Genomic DNA, 19,338 nt, shown 5'->3' on the forward strand with positions numbered 1-19,338 from the left:
GCTAAGTGGTTCAGCTCTAGATTAGTAACAGAAATGACTAAGCGAGACTATGACACTATCTTTACACTATCTTGAAAAATCTTAAATTATAATATACATGTGTACACATACAAATAGGATGTGCATTATTCCCATATTAAAATGCACTATAAATGACTTTCTTCCTATGTTACTTATACATACAGGGGCTATTATTAATATGGCAATTCTGACGAGTCAATCTCCTTATGGGGGATTCACAATGTTTATTTTATTATTTTCAAAAGCACTCCCTGTGACATGTCAGCTAGCATTTCTTTTCACTGCATGCTATTCTGGCGGTTGCATTTTGACACTGACATCCACATTTCAAAATAAAGGAATTCCTGATTATCTCCCGAGAGAAAATGGACTAATCTAAAACCAATCAGAGCTGTCAGATTAATGCTAGATAATGTAAGTGACCGCTACATGGGAAATAAAGTGATTTATTGTTCATTTTACTCTGGGACAAATTTGAAGCTTATATGTATTTCTGCGCATGTATTTTAAAGTGTACCTGTAGGGAAAAAAAAGTGCCCCATTTAGATACTTATCTCAGTAGGGGGAAGCTTCTCGATTATCCAAAGGCTTTGACGTCACTCTTGCCTCCACCAAACTGACTGCAAACTGCTATCCGCTGCAGCATAGAGAAAGTCACATGATCATTAGAGATGTAGCGAACGGTTCGCCTGCGAACGGTTCCAGGCGAACGTTGGGGGTTCGCGTTCGCCTGGACCAGGCAAAATTTTGCGGAAGTTCGATTCTCCCCATAATGCACTGAGGGTCAACTTTGACCCTCTGCATCACAGTCAGCAGGCACATTGTAGCCATTTAGGCTACACTAAGCCCTGGAGCCCCCCCCCCCCCCCTTATATAAGGCAGGCTCGCTGGCCATGACACTCACTCGTGTGCCTGCTGCAAATAGACAGACTAGGGAGAGCTGCTGCAGATTTTTTCTCCTAGGGAAAGATTAGTTAGGCTCTTGGCTTGCTCCTGGCTGAGTGTTATTGCTAAAATAGCACCCCTGAACAGCTCTTTTGAGAGCTAATGTTTTCCTGATGTGTTTTTTTTGTGTGTGTTGCTCAGTGCTCACTGACATTATACAGCCCTATCTGTTGCAGCTGTACCTTGGTAATTGTTATTACTGTGCCAGCCAGGCCCTGCCTAACTATCTATACTGGGACACCTACCTATGCCTACCTAACTACTGGGGCACCTACTTACCTATACGGGGACACCTACCTGTACTAGGGGACCTACCTATGCCTACCTATACTGGGACTCCTACCTATGCCTAGCTAACTACTGGGACACCTACCTATGCCTACCTACCTATACTGGGTCTCCTACCTATGCCTAGCTAACTACTGAGGCGCCTACCTATGCCTACCTACCTATACTGGGACTCCTACCTATGCCTACCTACCTATACTGGGACTCCTACCTATGCCTAGCTAACTACTGGGACTCCTACCTATGCCTACCTACCTATACTGGGACTCCTACCTATGCCTAGCTAACTACTGGGACACCTACCTATGCCTACCTACCTATACTGGGTCTCCTACCTATGCCTAGATAACTACTGGGACACCTACCTATGCCTACCTACCTATACTGGGACACCTACCTGTGCCTAGCTAACTACTGAGGCACCTACCTATGCCTACGTACCTATACTGGGACTCCTACCTATGCCTAGCTAACTACTGGGACACCTACCTATGCCTACCTACCTATACTGGGTCTCCTACCTATGCTTAGCTAACTACTGGGACACCTACCTATGCCTACCTACCTATACTGGGTCTCCTACCTATGCCTAGCTAACTACTGAGGCGCCTACCTATGCCTACCTACCTATACTGGGACTCCTACCTATGCCTACCTACCTATACTGGGACTCCTACCTATGCCTAGCTAACTACTGGGACTCCTACCTATGCCTACCTACCTATACTGGGACTTCTACCTATGCCTAGCTAACTACTGGGACGCCTACCTATGCCTACCTACCTATACTGGGTCTCCTACCTATGCCTAGCTAACTACTGGGACACCTACCTACCTATACTGGGTCTCCTACCTATGCCTAGCTAACTACTGAGGCACCTACCTATGCCTACCTACCTATACTGGGACTCCTACCTATGCCTAGCTAACTAATGGGACACCTACCTATGCCTACCTACATATACTAAGTCTCCTACCTATGCCTAGCTAACTACTGGGACTCCTACCTATGCCTACCTACCTATACTGGGACTCCTACCTATGCCTAGCTAACTACAGTGACACCTACCTATGCCTGCCTACCTATACTGGGTCTCCTACCTATGCCTAACTAACTACTGAGGCACCTACCTATGCCTACCTATACTGGGACACCTACCTATACTGGGACTCCTACCTATGCCTAGCTAACTACTGTGACACCTACCTATGCCTACCTACCTATACTGGGTCTCCTACCTATGCCTAGCTAACTACTGAGGCACCTACCTATGCCTACCTACCTATACTGGGACTCCTACCTATGCCTACCTACATACAAGAAGATAATAAGGCCGTTGCTTCTTTGTGGACAGACCAAATTTGATCAGCTGGACAGTCACTGTTGTTCTATCATTGAGCTACCACAGCCCGGCGACCATATGGGCTGGAAAACTGCCACGGCCTGCACTCTGGCCATGTTGCGCATCAGTCCAGCACGGCCGTCACTACGCAAACAGCTGTTTGCGGTGCGTTACACAGTGAGTTTGGTGTGTCAGTGTGAAGCAGTAATTACACTCCCTGATTGATGTATACACATGCAAGATGTTTGAAAGCACTTTAGGCCTGCAATTTAGCATTCAATGTGATTTCTGCCCTTAAAACGCTGCTTTGCGTCAAATCCAATTTTTCCCCTGGACTTTGGGCGTGTATCCCACTCCGCCATGCCCTCCTCCAGGTGTTAGACCCCTTGAAACATGTTTTCCATCACTTTTCTGGCCAGCATAATTTTTTCTATTTTTCAAAGTTCGCCTCCTCATTGAAGTCTATTGCGGTTCGCGAACTTTTCCGCGAAGCGAACCTTCCACGAAGGTTCTCGAACGGGGTTCGCGAACCGAAAATCGGAGGTTCGCGACATCTCTGATGATCATCTGAGCAGCTACTGGAAACATGGAAATGCTTGGAGCACTCAACCCCCACCAGCCCATTAATAAAAAAAAATACACCTGACAGACAGAATGGGGTTGGAATTAGTAAATGCTAATCTATTGACTAAGCAAGTTAAATGGGAACTTCAGCCTAAACAAACATACTGTCATTAAGTTACATTAGTTATGTTAATTAAAATAGATAGAAAATATAATCTCTTAAGGTCCGTACACACGCCGGACTTTAGGCAACGACGGGTCCGTCGTTGCCTCCCGCTGGGTGGGCGTGCCAGCGACAGTCCGGCATGTGTACGCTCTGTCGTCAGACTGATACGGCTGTTTCTGAGCGATCCGCCCACACTGTTTTAAAAGAACAGGCAAATTCTAGGCTTAACTCTTATGACTAACGAAAAACTGACTAGTATTTGGGAAGATCTGGGATCCCTGGACTCAGCTCGAACATCCACATATGGAAGTTTCTTTGATAGCAAGATTGTGAGTCGGGACCACCCTCCTCCCTCTCTCTCCCTCCTCTTTTCCTTCTCTTTTTTTTCTCTCTTTCCTTCTCTTTTCTCTTCCTTTTTATCATCTCTTCCTACCTGTTGAGCCAACATCTGCGACCTCTTTTTTCGGTGACTCATCTATCGCCGGACGACGGGCACCAGAGGTCTCAGTTCTCCCTGGCGTTGTGCCAGGGTTCCCCCTCCCACTAATCTGCAGCACACCCCAGATAGTTGGGTATAGTCCTCTGGGGTACACTTCTAGCTTCCTTAAGCTTTGCCTATGTTAATTATATACAATTGTCTATACAACGTTTAATGTTAACTTTGTTGTGATATACATTATCTATTTGAATGTTATGCTGACTGATTTTCAGTTTTTTCCTTTGTGCTGTACACAATTTAAAATTTTAAAAATTTGAATAAAATCTTTGAAACACAAAAGATTTTGTTTGTGATTTCATGGGGGCAGCCATCTTTTTCATGTGGCAGCCATCTTTTTGGTTGAAAGGAGGTGACAGGGAGCATGAGACACAGTTCCAACTGTCCTGTGTGCTGATCACCCCTCCCAGCTGTGCGCTCTAGGCTTCAAATCTTGAATTAAAAAAAAAAAATTGCACCAAAACAGCAGAAGGAGAACAGCAACATCAGAAATCACATCATGCTTTGCACAGCATCAGGGGATGCCCGGCCAGTTTTCTACTGTGCAGCTAAAAATGAGGCTTTGGTAAGAAAAACAAAGTTCTGATGCTGTGAAACTGTTAAAGAAGCACCAACCCTTTTCAGTGCTGCTGAATAGATTTTTAGTCTGGAGGTTCACTTTAATTAATGAACTTAACAAACTCAAGGTTAAATGTGATCAAATTAGTTAAAGTGTAACTGTCGGGCATAAAATCAAAAATCAATTATTTATTTTTATCTGGTACACAAGTAATAAGTATGCTAACTAGGCAATCCAAAAGTTAAAAATCATTATTACTTTTCCTGTTGATAAATGATCATTCCCCAGTTAACCTGACTCTTATTTGGTACATTGCTGCACAAAGGTAGTTGCAGGGCATGCTGGGTTGTCTTTTTTTGCTTCTTTACTTTCCCTTCAGACTTAACTAAAGCAGCCTGATTGGCTGAAGCCTCTTTCCCTCCTATTTTGCCTTCCCACATCTCTGTTCCTCTTGGAACAACAGGGCTGCAATGTAAAATTGTATATTTATGTCCTCGTGGCTTTAATTAAGTCACAGAGGAAGTACAGATGCGTATCCAGAGGGGTACAGGCATGGCTAGTGCCATAGGCGCCAAATCGCTATGGGCGCCATGCCTGCTCCCGTGTTTCACCGCAACCGCTATCTCACTCCCTGATACTGTGCACCGTCAGCCGCTGGTCAGGTAAACCACGTGGGAGTAGCACTAACCCCTGACAACATCACTCCGGCTCTCTGCACGCACGCACAGACAGCGCTCTTAGCTGATGTCAGCATGCCGCCGTCTCCCCGCTCTCAGATTAGCTGATGCTGCCCGATGTGCAGAGTGGCGCTGCTGGTCAGGTGATGCAGCCAGCTAGGAAGTCTGCGGCTCCCTCTACAATCCGTCTGTGGTGCGGGCGGTGATTGGTGCAGTGGTAGATGGCTTCTTCCTCCTCCACATCCCCCAGACAGACCCATTATCATGGGAGCCACATGCTTCTCTCGCTGCTACTCAAGTACCAGCTGCTAGGAGCTCCTGGGCTGAAGGACGAGGTCAGTGCTGGGGGACAGGAATGAGATGTGCTGGGGGTACAGAGGGACAGGGGTGTGATATGCTGGGGGGGGGGGGGGTGTAGTGCTGTAGAGGACAGGGGTGTGATGTACTGGAGGGGACAGGTGTGCGATGTGCTGCAGGGGACAGCGGCGTGATGTGCTGCAGGAGACAGGTGTGATGTGCTGCAGGGGGCAGCGGTGTGATGTGCTGGAGAGGACAGGGGTGTGATGTACTGGAGGGGACAGGTGTGTGATGTGCTGCAGGGGACAGTGGAGTGATGTGCTGCAGGAGACGGGTGTGATGTGCTGCAGGGGGCAGCGGTGTGATGTGCTGGAGGGGACAGGGGTGAGATGTGCTGGAGGGTTCAGGGGTGTGATGTGCTGGAGGCGACACAGGTGTGATGTGCTGGAGGGGACGGGTGTAATGTGCTGGAGGGGACAGGGGTGTAATGTGCTGACGGGGACAGTGTTATCATGTTCTGGAGGGGACAGGGGTGTGATGTGCTTGAGGGGACAGGGGTGTGATGTGCTGGAGGGGACAGCGGTGTGATGTGCTGGAGGGAACAGGGGTGTGATGTGCTGGAGGGGACAGGGGTGTGATGTGCTGGAGGGGACAGGAGTGTAATGTGCTGAGGGGGACAGTGTTGTCATGTTCTGGAGGGGACAGGGGTGTGATATGCTGGGGGGGGGGGGAGGGGTGTCGTGCTGTAGAGGACAGGGGTGTGATGTACTGGAGGGGACAGGTGTGCGATGTGCTGCAGGGGACAGCGGAGTGATGTGCTGCAGGAGACAGGTGTGATGTGCTGCAGGGGGCAGCGGTGTGATGTGCTGGAGAGGACAGGGGTGTGATGTACTGGAGGGGACAGGTGTGTGATGTGCTGCAGGGGACAGTGGAGTGATGTGCTGCAGGAGACGGGTGTGATGTGCTGCAGGGGGCAGCGGTGTGATGTGCTGGAGGGGACAGGGGTGTGATGTGCTGGAGGGTTCAGGGGTGTAATGTGCTGGAGGCGACACAGGTGTGATGTGCTGGAGGGGACAGGGGTGTAATGTGCTGACGGGGACAGTGTTATCATGTTCTGGAGGGGACAGGGGTGTGATGTGCTGGAGGGGACAGGGGTGTGATGTGCTGGAGGGGACAGCGGTGTGATGTGCTGGAGGGGACAGGGGTGTGATGTGCTGGAGGGGACAGGGGTGTGATGTGCAGGAGGGGACAGGGGTGTAATGTGCTGAGGGGGACAGTGTTGTCATGTTCTGGAGGGGACAGGGGTGTGATGTGCTGGAGGGGACAGGGGTGTGATGTGCTGGAGGCAACAAGGGTGTGATGTGCTGGAGGGGACAGGGGTGTAATGTGCTGGAGGGGACAAGGGTTTAATGTGCTGATGGGGACAGTGTTATCATGTTCTGGAGGGGACAGGGGTGTGATGTACTGGAGGGGACAGGGGTGTAATGTGCTGGAGGCGTCAAGGGCAGGGGCGTAGCAATAGGGGGTGCAGAGGTTGCGACCGCATCAGGGCCCTTGGGCCAGAGAGGCCCCGACTCAACTGCAGTATTAGCTCTCTATTGGTCCAGTGCTGGTAATAATAATTTCTATATATGCTTTAAATAGTGGTAATCATTAACAAACTGCTGCTCATCCCCTTCTTGCACCTCTTGACAATGTGGTTGTCCTTGGCAGATTTTGGTGCGCCGTATCAATCGTTATGTAAAGAGTGCTTGGGGGGGCCCACTGTAAAACTTGCACCGGGGCTCCTTAGCTACACCAGTGGACAAGGTTGTGATGTGCTGGAGGGGACAGGGGTGTAATGTGCTGAGGGGGACAGTGTTGTCATGTTCTGGAGGGGACAGGGGTGTGATATGCTGCAGGGGACAGGGGTGTAATGTGCTGAGGGGGGCAGTGTTGTCATGTTTTGGAGGGGACAGGGGTGTGATGTGCTGAGAGGGACAGTGTTGTGATGTTCTGGAAGGGACAGGGGTGTGATGTGCTGCAGGGGACAGGGGTGTAATGTGCTGAGGGGGACAGTGTTGTCATGTTCTGGAGGGGACAGGGGTGTGATGTGCTGGGGGTACAGGGGCTTTGTGCTGGAAGGGACAGGGGTGTTATGTGCTTGGGGGGACAAGGGTGTCATGACACTATTGTCTCCCCAGCTCATGATACCCCCTATCCTCCCAGCATGACACCCCTGTCTCTCTGTTTCCTCAGCACATCACACCCCTGTCCCCCTCAGCACATCACACCCCTGTCCCCTCCAGAACATGACAATACTGTCCCTCAGCACCATACCCCATGTCCTCCCAGCATGACACCCTTGTCCCTCTGTTCCCTCAACATGACACCCGTGTTCCCCCCTGCACCTGACACCCCTGTCCCTCAGCACATGACGTGCTGGAGGACAGAGGAGAAGGGGTGTCATGTGCTGGGGGGAAAGGGGATTTCATGTGCTAAAGAAAGGGGAGGGTGTACAGTGCCCATGGACGATGAGCACTTCAGATGCGGAAGTGACATCATTGGGCACTACCTACATGTGTACTGGACTTTGTGCCCTCTCCTCTCGTTGCAGACAATAACAAATGTATGCAAAAAAGGATGGGGGGGGGCGCAATTTTAGTATTTGCCATAGGCGCCATGTTGTCCAGATACACCACTGAGGACATAAATATACTGTATAGGTGGAATAAGCGGTTAAGTGATATGTAATTATATACCGCCCTTTAAGTAGTACAACACTACAAAGAGAAATAACTACTGTATTTTTGGACTATAAGACTCACTTTTTATCCCCCAAAAGTGGGGATAAAAAGTCACTGCGTGTTATAGTCCAAATGCAGGGAGTTTCTGACTTGTGAACACCTACGAATACGAACCTCTAACCCGCCGCAATGGCGGGGACTCCCTGTACTGTGCCCATGCAGAGGCGGACACATGGGGACAAACGGAGTACACAGGGGGACACAAAAGGGCATAGAGGAGGACACAAGAGGGACACAAATGGGCATAGAGGAGGACACAAGGGGGGCACAAAGGGGCATAGAGGAGGACACAAGGGGACACAAAGGGGGCATAGAGGAGGACACAAAGGGGCATAGAGGAGGACAGCGGCGGATACATGGGGGACACAGGGAGACACTAGAAGTACAAAGAGGGCATAATCCACAAGATGCACCTTTACCATGGATGCACCAGGTTTATTATATTTTTTCCCTGGTTTTTGTCCTCCAAACCTAGGTGCGTCTTATGGGCATGAGCGTCTTATAGTCCGAAAAATACGGTATTTGCAAAATTCAGCTCTCAGAATTCTAAAAACTGTTCTGTGCTTCAGATCTTCCCAGAAGCATACTATGTAGATCATGTTCTTGTTCTCACCAGAATGGATCGGTACTTGATCCCTCGGGTAATAGTTTGGAGGCCGAGTCCTGTACTTGTCTCTACGTGGAAGGGAGGGATCGGTTGAAAAGGGCGCCCGAGCTGCCTGCATGAAAAGGGCGCCGCCATAGACATCAATGTTATTTCTGGAATTATGGGCTACAAGGTGTAGAAAAGGGCGCCCGAGTTTTGATATAGGCTACAAGTGTGCTCCCCTTTGTAGCCCATATTTTTTCGGCTACAAGGTTTTCGGCTACAAGCGGGCTCCCCTTTGTAGCCCTTATTTTTTTCGGCTACAGTAAGGTGCCCCTCTGTAGCCCATATTATTGACTTTTTTTTTTGTAGCCGAAGTTTTTATATGGGCTACAAGCACTGTAAGACGAATTATTTCATTCCTCCACTATCCATGGCGGCCTGGAGGGGGAATAGTAATTAACACATCCCGGAGTTTTTTTGTAGCCGAAGTTTTTATATGGGCTACAAGCCCTGGAAGCCGAATTATTTCATTCCCCCACTATCCATGGCGGCCTGGAGGGGGAATTGTAATTAACACATCCCGGAGTTTTTTTGTAGCCGAAGTTTTTATATGGGCTACACCACGCACCTTGTTTTTTTGTAGCCGAAGTTTTTATATGGGCTACACCAAGCGTCTTTTTTGTAGCTGAAGTTTATATGGGCTACACCAGGCGCCTTTTTTGTAGCCGAAGTTGGTATATATATGGGCTCCACCAGGCGCCCTTTTTTACCGGCGCCATTTTCATGTAGACCCGGAAGGGAGGAAGGATGGAGCGGTGGGAAGGATAGGGAGAACATCAGAGCACTCAAGTGTTACTGTGGTTTAAAAATGGCTTTCTGGATCTTAAAACAAACTGGGGAGACACCTGTACACAAGCTCGATTCCTGGCTGCAGTGGTCACGAATAGTGGCCCATCTAGCATGTGTACACGCCAAAATGTCTGTGTATACAAACTAATGCCAAGAGCATTTCTGTTTTCAACGTATGAAGTTTTAGAGTTTGTATTTTGTTGTCTTCTATTCCTTGTACTTGTGTTGCAGCTGTTACAAGAGGCATCTCATTGACTCCAAATGATGCTCAAGTGTGTTCCTATTAAATAGCTTTATTGTTTCTTAGTGAATATCTTCTCTAAGGCACAGCTACCCTTAGCAGACCTAACTCAAATATGTTTATATAGTCCTCACTTTTACATCTTCTGTGTGACCTCTCAAGATGCCTTCCCAAGCTGACACATGTCGAAACAGTACATGAGAGGTCCTGACCTGAAAAACTCTCCTGTATATGGGTATCATAACATGTCAGCTGGTTAGACAAGCTTAGTGAAAGGTGGAATTTTGCAAGGCCGTAGTTGACATAATGTCCCCAAGAAGAATGTAAACAGAATGTGAGAGACCTATGGCTGAGCTCTCAGCATTACTTTTACCAGCAGAAACAAGAAGCTGCGGCATTGCAGAGAAGTCTCTATAAGGCCTCTTGCACACTGCAAGCGATTCCGATTCAGATTCCGCTTTTTAATCCTTTTTTACATCCGATTCCAATTTGCAGTTTGCTCCCTGCACACTGCAAATCGGAATCTGAATCGGATGTAAAAACTGATTAAAAAGCGAAATCGGAATCGGAATCACTTGCAGTGTGCAAGAGACCTAAACATTGCTGTGGTGCTTTAGCAGAGCATGTGCCAAGCAATCAAAGTAAATATACAGCATTACTTGTAAAGATTTTCCACCATTCTGAAGGGGACAAAACAAGAACAAAACTGTACATCATTAAGTGGGATATTGGAGACAAGATAAAAAGAAAACACACTGGGTTTGGACATCCCGCAGTTGAGATAAAAAGAGGAAACGGTGATAACTGAACAGATATTATTAATCAGCAATTGCAAAGTTTTACAAATATTCAGGATGGAGAAATACATATGGCTGCTTAACCTCCTGAGGACCATGGTGTCAAACCCCCCTAGTGACCAGGCTATTTTCTACATAATTGGCCACTGCAGCTTTAAGGCCAAGCTGCAGGGCTTGCACAACTATGCACACAAGTGATTCCCCCTCCCCCCTTTTCCCCCCACCAACAGAGCTATCTGTTGGTGGGGTCTGATTGCCCGACCTGTATTTATTTTTATTTTTTTAATAAATATTTATTTATTTTTTTATATTTAGTACTATTTTTTTTCAACAACCCCTCCCCCCAGCCGGCCAATCACGGCGATTGGCTGTCATAGGCTTCTGCCTATGAGAGCCGATCACTCTCTTGTCCCCCAGGGGGACAGCCGTGTGACACTGATCGCAGCGCTGTACATGTAAATACACGGTCGTGTAACAGTCTTCCGAGCCTGAAGGCGGAGCTCAGCTCCGTCCACCAAGCAGGAGATGCGCACGCAGCCTGCGCGCGATCTCCTGCAAACTGCTGCCCCAGGACTTTACGCCGATCGGCGTTAGGCTGTCCTGGGGCTGCCGCCGTGGCCACGCCCATTATCATGACGCAGTCGGCAAGCAGTTAAAGAGAACCAGAGACGAAGCATCCTCATATATTTTATTACATTTGTCAGTGGGAACATGACAGTAAACACTTACCCTGCTTTTAGTTTCATTCTTCTCTGCTAAATCTGCCTGTTATCAGCTCTGATAAGAATTCCCGACTGAGCATTCGGTCTAGGTTTGACCTGGAATCATTATAGCTGAGTCAGTCTTCTGTGGAGTCTTGTCAAGCCCAAGCCTGCTCCCTTCTGGTTCTGCTTTCCTGCTTTGCATACTCAGAGCTCTGATGGCATGGGAGGGACTGCTCTGCTGAGAAAGAAGCTCTGAAACTACAGACAAGTGTGGCTGTATGATCTTTGTGCACTGACTGTGCAGTCATCATTATGATCTATGTTTCATTTCTATGAGAGGCACTTCCTACAGGCAGCTGCACAGCATACCAGAATAATGAAAGCACACAGATAGTTGAAAGGCTGCAGCAGCCCTGCTTGTCTATAGTCTCATAGAGCTTAGACAGCACACCCAGAACAGCTCATAACCTGGAAGCAGAATAGGTATGAGCCGGTGGCCATATTGGGTTTTTCCTGGAATAATAATGGATAAAAAACACTCAAAAAGGCACACCAGAGTGGCGAAATTATCAGGTAGAGCATTTATTCTTTACAAGCTATCGACTGATATGTTTATTTTGTGTGAAACGTTCATCTCTGGCTCCCTTTAAATCAGAACAAGAGTATTTTAAAGGAAACAACCCTAGGCTGTGTTCCCACCCTAGGCCATTTTGGCACCCAAGGCAAGGCACGTGTCCCTCAAAAATATTGTTTCTCAAAATAAGTCTATAGAGGATATACACATTTCTACCAGGCCAGATACACCTCACTGGCTCAAACTCACTCACAAATCGTTACTATACAGTAAAAGTTGAGAGAGGTGTGTAACCAACTTGGGGGTTTCCTCCGGGCAGTCCGGTTCCCTCCTACCAAGAAGAAGTGTCCCTAGACTGTGATACATACACTACATGATACATACATAGACATATGTCTATGGTAGGGATTAGATTGTGAGACTCTGTGAGGGACAGTTAAGTGACAATATACTCTGTACAGCGCTGCAGAAGATGTGTCGCTATATAAATGCTAAAAATAATAATTAGCTCATGAACATTACCCGCCATTCATTGATATGGTATTCAGGCAGCCTTTGTTATGTTAATCAGGAGAACCCATTTAAGTGTTAAAATGACCATTTCTCCATGTATTAATGGAGCTAGCAGTTATGCATAAGAATTCTGAAAAATAGCTCCTTGGTGCCCACCCAAGGAACTGTCGTCCACAGCATCTACCGGGGATATCTGTGCCTAAAAAGGCTCTGGCTGAAAGTTTGGTGAATTCAAATTTGTGCTGTTGCAGTCACACACCCACAGCAAGCGTTAATCACTATTAACCACTTGAGGACCAGAGGTTTATATTCCCCTAGTGACCAGGCCATTTTTTACAATTCGGTACTTCACACCTTTAACAGTTTATTGCTCGGTCATACAACTTAGCACCCTGATGACTTTTACCTCCTTTTCTTCTCACAAATAGAGATTTCTTTTGGTGCTATGTGATTGCTGCTGCAATTTTTTTTTATTAATTAAAAAAAAGCCCTACATTTTTACATTTTTATATCTCCCCACTCCCTCTCTCTCCACTTCTCCCCCAAAATTGGCCACACACTACATAAAAATATATGGGTATGACAGGGATTAGATTGTGAGCCCGTCAGAGGCAAGTGACAGAGGTTAGTGACAAGACAACATACTCTGTGCAGCACTGTGCAAGATGTCAGCACTATAAATATTTAGTTATCTAATAAATACAAAATACAGCCTGCCAGCGCTGTTTTCCACAACCGCTAGAAAGCAAACGCATGCAGTGTTTTTGAAAAAGCAAAGCAGTTCTGTAAACGCACACCTGGCAATGCCTTCCTATGCACATCTACTTCATGCCTGTTAGGGCTTGCCTTATCATGAATTTACCAGTTAGCCTATACCTTAGACTGTGTGGGGAATGTTCCAGTGAGCAGGATTTTAAGAAGAAAGCCCATGAGTTATGACTTAAGTCTATGAAAATACATTTCTCAAACAAGAATATTGTCTGAAGGAGGCAACTACCTTTAATGTGAAGGACCATGAGATAAAGAGGTGATGGTGCTCGCTAAATTGCAAACTATGGGAGCTGAATGAATGGGGCACAAGTTATATTAATAAGGTAGTTGAGTACTGTGAGATGTGTGAGGCTGGTGTGTGGAGAAAGCCACTCTGGCAGAGGGCCATAGCCCAGGATTAGGTGAGGTATCACCAGCAGTGAGTAGGAGGATGCGAGAACATGACAGTGGGTACGAGTGGAACTTAAATTTGGCCTTGAACCAAAAGACAAAACGGACTCCAGCACTCTCCATACAAATCTTCATTCATTAGCTACCACAAACAGGTACAAAAAACCGCCCCCAGTCTACAGCTGTTTCATGTGGTATACACGCCTCTTCAGGACACATGGGGCCTGTCTAGTACACCTCCCATCTACCTATATACAGGTATCTGTTGCAGCCCACCCACTGGGGGAGGGAGGGAAAGACAGCAGTAAAATAAAATAATTTACGGAAAATATTAAAAAGACAAAAATGTTGCCTTGGGGTTTTTTTGGAAATGGAAGAGGGAGAGAAGGATTTCAGAAGAGACAGAAGGTTATGGGAGGCTAAAAGAGGCATTGAGAGCAAGATGGGTGAAATAAGGATGGATGTGCTTACATTAGGAGAGTGCATGCTGCTATACAGCTTCCAGATGTATGAAAAAAGGCAGAGTAAAGTGAAGAGTAGGGTACACAAGTTGGGTGTGTGTGTAAACAGTTTCAGAACCAGGATGAGATTGTTGCCTTGAACATCAAATCAATCTAGAAACAGGTCAGTTCAGGTAATTCAGTGATGAACTCTGGTCAGTTTTTCTCAAATCACACACTTGGTTTCATGATTTGTTCAGTGTGTTCAGTAAAGTCAACTTACTGATGTCTGTTCACATCTTTTATTGAGAGAATAATTTATTGTTTTTTTTCTTGCAGCCTCAACACTGAAATTGTCCAAACAGTATAGAAAATGTTACGTCGAAAAGACTTAGAAAAGTACCGGGATGTGGATGAGAATGAATTATTAAACAAACTGACTGAAGAGGAGATAAGAGCTCTTGAAGGGGAACTTGAAGAACTAGACCCTGATGTAGGTACCACTGTTTATCTGTTTATTGCAGCTCGTGATGTCACGCTCTATTGCCATGCATGCATTATTAGGTGTAATTACATTTTCTTGCCAGGTATTATTTGAGCAGTTTTGTTGTGTTGTTGTGTTGCAGTCTATAGCACTATCTTTGCCAGTTAATGGCAAAGTCCCCAAACATTATATTGCCACTGTAATCATAGTATAGTTTGAATACATTTTGCTTCCAAAACTGATTTTTGGAAGGGAATGGAACTGTTGTGGTATTTTTTTATTATTTAACCATGGGCAAAGGTGCTCTATGAAGAGGGAGATCCTTAGCTGCCTCACCTATCACTCAAGGTGTGGGGCAACATGCTCATTTATGACAGGAAAGCTGAAAATTTGCAATCTGCTGGACATGGCAGCTCATTCCTAGTACTTGTATATGGGATACATAATATTTACAACCAATCTAAGGTAAGTGCAGCTATATAGAATATTATCACATGCACTAATGACGAGATAATAGATACCTTTAAAGGGAAATTACTCTTTTGTAGACACAAATAAAATCCCTTCTGTTCAGATCTATAAATTAATGAAGGAAAATGAGACTTTGTAACTGATGAGAATTAAGTGTGAATGGGTTCTTTATATGGGTATAGTTATTCTGGAAGCAACAAGTAGTATGTTGTTTTGCTATTTTATAATTGTGTTCTCTGTTTGTCTTTCTAGAATCAGTTATTGCCTGCTGGTTTAAGACAAAAGGATCAGACCAACAAAACGCCAACAGGACCCTTCCACCGAGATTCCCTCCTAGAACATCTGGAGAAGCAAGCCAAAGAACTGAAAGACAGGGAAGACCTGGTGCCTTTCACTGGAGAGAAAAGAGGTAAGTGCTGCATCTGTAATGGGTGCTTATGGTCCTCTGAGTTGCGCCATCCTCAGTGAGGGTCCTTGGATATATGATAGCTTTCCTGGAAAATGTGGGTGCTGGGAAAGAAGCAAATACTGGAGGCAGTAAAAAAAAACAACAATACTTACTTTCTCATACTATATTGTACTTTTTCACCTGTCCATAGATCTTAGCCTCAGTGACCAAGCTAAGGTTGTTAGCATTTCTTTTGTTGTTATGGACTGGCAGCTTGGATGAGTTTATTACTCAATTAAAAACTCTTATTTGCCTACTGTCTTTACCAGATGGGTAATGAGAAATGTATTATTTGTATAACTGTGCTCCCCATTATTGTCTATTTAGTACTCTGTGCACTATGTACTCTGTACGCTATGGCACGATATACCGTATTTTTCAGACTATAAGATGCACTTTTTCTCCCCCAAAAGTGGGGAGAAAAAGTCCCTGCATCTTATAGTCCAAATGCAAGGAATCCCAGACTTAAATCACCGACGATCAGCTGACCCGCCGCATATCGGGATTCCCTGCACTCCGGTGGTCTTGGATCCTCCTCCATGTCACCCTCAATGTTTGCCTGCATGGCCTTTGTGTCCACCTCCTTCCCGGCACTGCGTGTCATGTAATTAGCGGCAGAAGCCGCTCATATTAAACAGCAGACTGTCCCCAGTGTATACATATTGTGTCCACCTCCTTGCCCCACGCTGCGTGTCATGTAATTAGTGGCAGAAGCCGCTTGTATTAAACAGCAGACTGTCCCCAGTGTATACATATTGTGTCCGCCTCCTTGCCCCGCATTGCGTGTCATGTAATTAGCGGCAGAAGCCGCTCGTATTAAACAGCAGACTGTCCCCAGTGTATACATATTGTGTCCGCCTCCTTGCCCCGCGTTGTGTGTCATGTAATTAGCGGCAGAAGCCACTCGTATTAAACAGCAGACTGTCCCCATTGTATACATATTGTGTCCGCCTCCTTGCCCCGCATTGCGTGTCATGTAATTAGCGGCAGAAGCCGCTCGTATTAAACAGCAGACTGTCCCCAGTGTATACATATTGTGTCCGCCTCCTTGCCCCGCGTTGTGTGTCATGTAATTAGCGGCAGAAGCCACTCGTATTAAACAGCAGACTGTCCCCAGTGTATACATATTGTGTCCGCCTCCTTACCCCGCGCTGCGTGTCATGTAATTAGCGGCAGAAGTCGCTCGTATTAAACAGCAGACTGTCCCCAGTGTATACATATTGTGTCCACCTCCTTGCCCCGCGCTGCGTGTCATGTAATTAGCGGCAGAAGCCACTCGTATTAAAAAACAGACTGTCCCCAGTGTATACATATTTTGTCCGCCTCCTTGCCCCGCGCTGCGTGTCATGTAATTAGCGGCAGAAGCCGCTCGTATTAAACAGCAGACTGTCCCCAGTGTATACATATTGTGTCCGCCTCCTTGCCCCGCGTTGTGTGTCATGTAATTAGCGGCAGAAGCCGCTCGTATTAAACAGCAGACTGTCCCCAGTGTATACATATTGTGTCCGCCTCCTTGCCCCGCGTTGCGTGTCATGTAATTAGCGGCAGAAGCCGCTCGTATTAAACAGCAGACTGTCCCCAGTGTATATATATTGTGTCCACCTCCTTGCCTCGCGCTGCGTGTCATGTAATTAGCGCGAGAAGCCGCTGGTATTAAACAGCAGACTGTCCCCAGTGTATACATATTGTGTCCGCCTCTTTGCCCCTCGCTGCGCCGTGTGTTATGTAAATCAGCGGCAGAAGCAGCTCATATCACTCACCTGACAGAGCGTGCCTGCGGCGAACAGGGACTCCTCTCTCGCTCACTCCTTCCTCCAAGTGCCGGTACTTCATGGTCACGTCATTACACACGTGACCAGCACTTGGGGGTAGGAGTGAGCGAGAGAGCGGTCCCTGTTCGCAGCAGGGACGCTCTGTCTGGTGAGTGATACGAGCAGCTTCTGCCGCTGATTTACATAACACACGGCGCAGCGAGGGGCAAAGAGGCAGACACAATATGTATACACTGGGGACAGTTTGCTGTTTAATACGAACGGATTCTGCCGCTGATTTACATGACAATGGCACATCAAGGGGCAAAGAGGCGGACACAATATGTATACACTGGGGACAGTCCGCTGTTTAATACTGGAGGCAGCATGAGGACACTGGGGGAGATGAGGAGTAAACTGGGGGCAGCATGAGGACACTGGGGAACAAGAGGAGGACACTGGGGGCAGCGTGAGGACACTGGTGGGCAGCATGAGAACATCGGGGAACAAGAGGAGGACACTGGGGGGCAGCATGAGGACACGGGGGGCAGCATGAGGAAACTGGGGAGCAGCATGAGGACACTGGGGGGCAGGAGAAGGAAACTGGGGGGCAGCATGAGGACACTGGGGAACAAGAGGAGGACACTGGGGGCAGCATGAGGACACTGGGAGGCAGCATGAGGACATCGGGGAACAAGAGGAGGATACTGGGGGGCAGCATGAGGACACTTGGGGTGGGGCAGCATGAGGAAACTGGGGAGCAGCATGAGGACACTGGGGGGCAGGAGAAGGAAACTGGGGGGCAGCATGAGGACACTGGAGTAACAGGAGGAGGACATTGGGGCCAAGAAGAAAACACAAGGGTGACAGGAACAGGACAGTAATTGGGAGAACATCTACAGTTGTGTTCAAAATTATTCAACCCCAATGCTGTAAAGGGTTTTAGGGAATTTAGTGTCCATTTGTAATTGTGTTCAGGATGAAATCTTACAATCTGACTTTTTAAAGAACCAAATGCAACTAAAATGACATCAGTTGTTTTAGTAATACAGTATTAAATGTTTTTTTTTTTGGTGATTTCTTCATTGACCCAATTATTCAACCCCTTAAAGACTACCACTCTTAAGAACAGAGGTCCATTCAAGTGTTTTCAATGAGGTATTGAAAACACCTGTGGATGTTAACGAGCAGCAATCAAGCATAATAAGCACCAATTAGGCAGATTTAAAATGACTGTGATACTCAGCTCCTTCTAGACATTTACTGGTGTGTTTACAAACATGGTGAAGTCAAGAGAATGGTCCAGGAAGACAAAAGAAGAGGTGATTTCTCTTCACAGGAAGGGCAATGGCTATAAGAAGACTGCAAAGATGTTAAACATACCAAGAGACACCAGCTAGTTTAGTTTTTGCCGGCCTCGGGGTCGGCGGACCGCATTGCGTACATTTTTATGCATTCCCGCTGATGCAGGAACATTAACACATACATTTTTACGCGTTAGTGGTTCAATGCGTAAGTACGCATTGAACCACTAACGCGTAAAAATGTATGAGTTAATGTTCCTGCACCAGCGGGAATGCGTAAAAATGAAGAAAAGAACACTGTGTCTACTGTGAAGCATGGGGGGGGGGGGGGGGTCAATCATGCTTTGAGGCTGTTTTGCTTCTGCAGGTACAGGGAAGCTTCAGCGTGTGCAAGGCACCGTGAATTCTCTTCAGTACCAGGAGATACTGAATAAAAATGTGATGCAGTCCGTCACAAACCTGAAGCTTGGGAGACGTTGGACCTTTCAACAGGACATTGATCCCAAGCATACCTCTAAGTCCACTAGAGCATGGTTGCAGATTAAAGGCTGGAACATTTTGGAGTGGCCATCGCAGTCACCAGACTTCAATCCGATTGAGAACCTCTAGTGGGACTTAAAGAAAGCAGTTGCAGTGCGCAAGCCTAAGAATGTGACTGAACTGGAGGCTTTTGCCCATGAAGAATGGGCTAAGATACCCGTAGATCGCTGAAAGACACTTGTGTCAAGCTATGCTTCACGTTTAAAAGCTGTTATAACTGGAAAAAGATGTTGTACTAAGTACCAAGAATGAATGTCACTTGGGGGTTGAATAAAACTGATAATGATGTGAGCACAGAAAAGACATTTATGGTTATTTCATTATAAATGT

At 46.8% G+C, this 19,338-nt stretch overlaps 1 protein-coding gene across 1 annotated transcript in view; it reads left to right on the forward strand.

Moving 5' to 3' along the window:
• TMOD1 (tropomodulin 1) overlaps positions 1-19,338 on the forward strand; it is a 101,550-nt gene that overhangs the window by 7,578 nt on the left and 74,634 nt on the right. Inside the window, exons 2-3 of the mRNA XM_068271337.1 lie at positions 14,350-14,503; positions 15,218-15,374. Of these exons, the coding sequence (XP_068127438.1) occupies positions 14,384-14,503; positions 15,218-15,374 (277 nt within the window). The 5' untranslated portion in view covers positions 14,350-14,383. The remainder of the gene's footprint in view (positions 1-14,349; positions 14,504-15,217; positions 15,375-19,338) is intronic.

This window comes from Hyperolius riggenbachi, chromosome 1 (genome assembly GCF_040937935.1).
Source record: "Hyperolius riggenbachi isolate aHypRig1 chromosome 1, aHypRig1.pri, whole genome shotgun sequence".
Lineage (NCBI taxonomy): Eukaryota > Metazoa > Chordata > Amphibia > Anura > Hyperoliidae > Hyperolius > Hyperolius riggenbachi.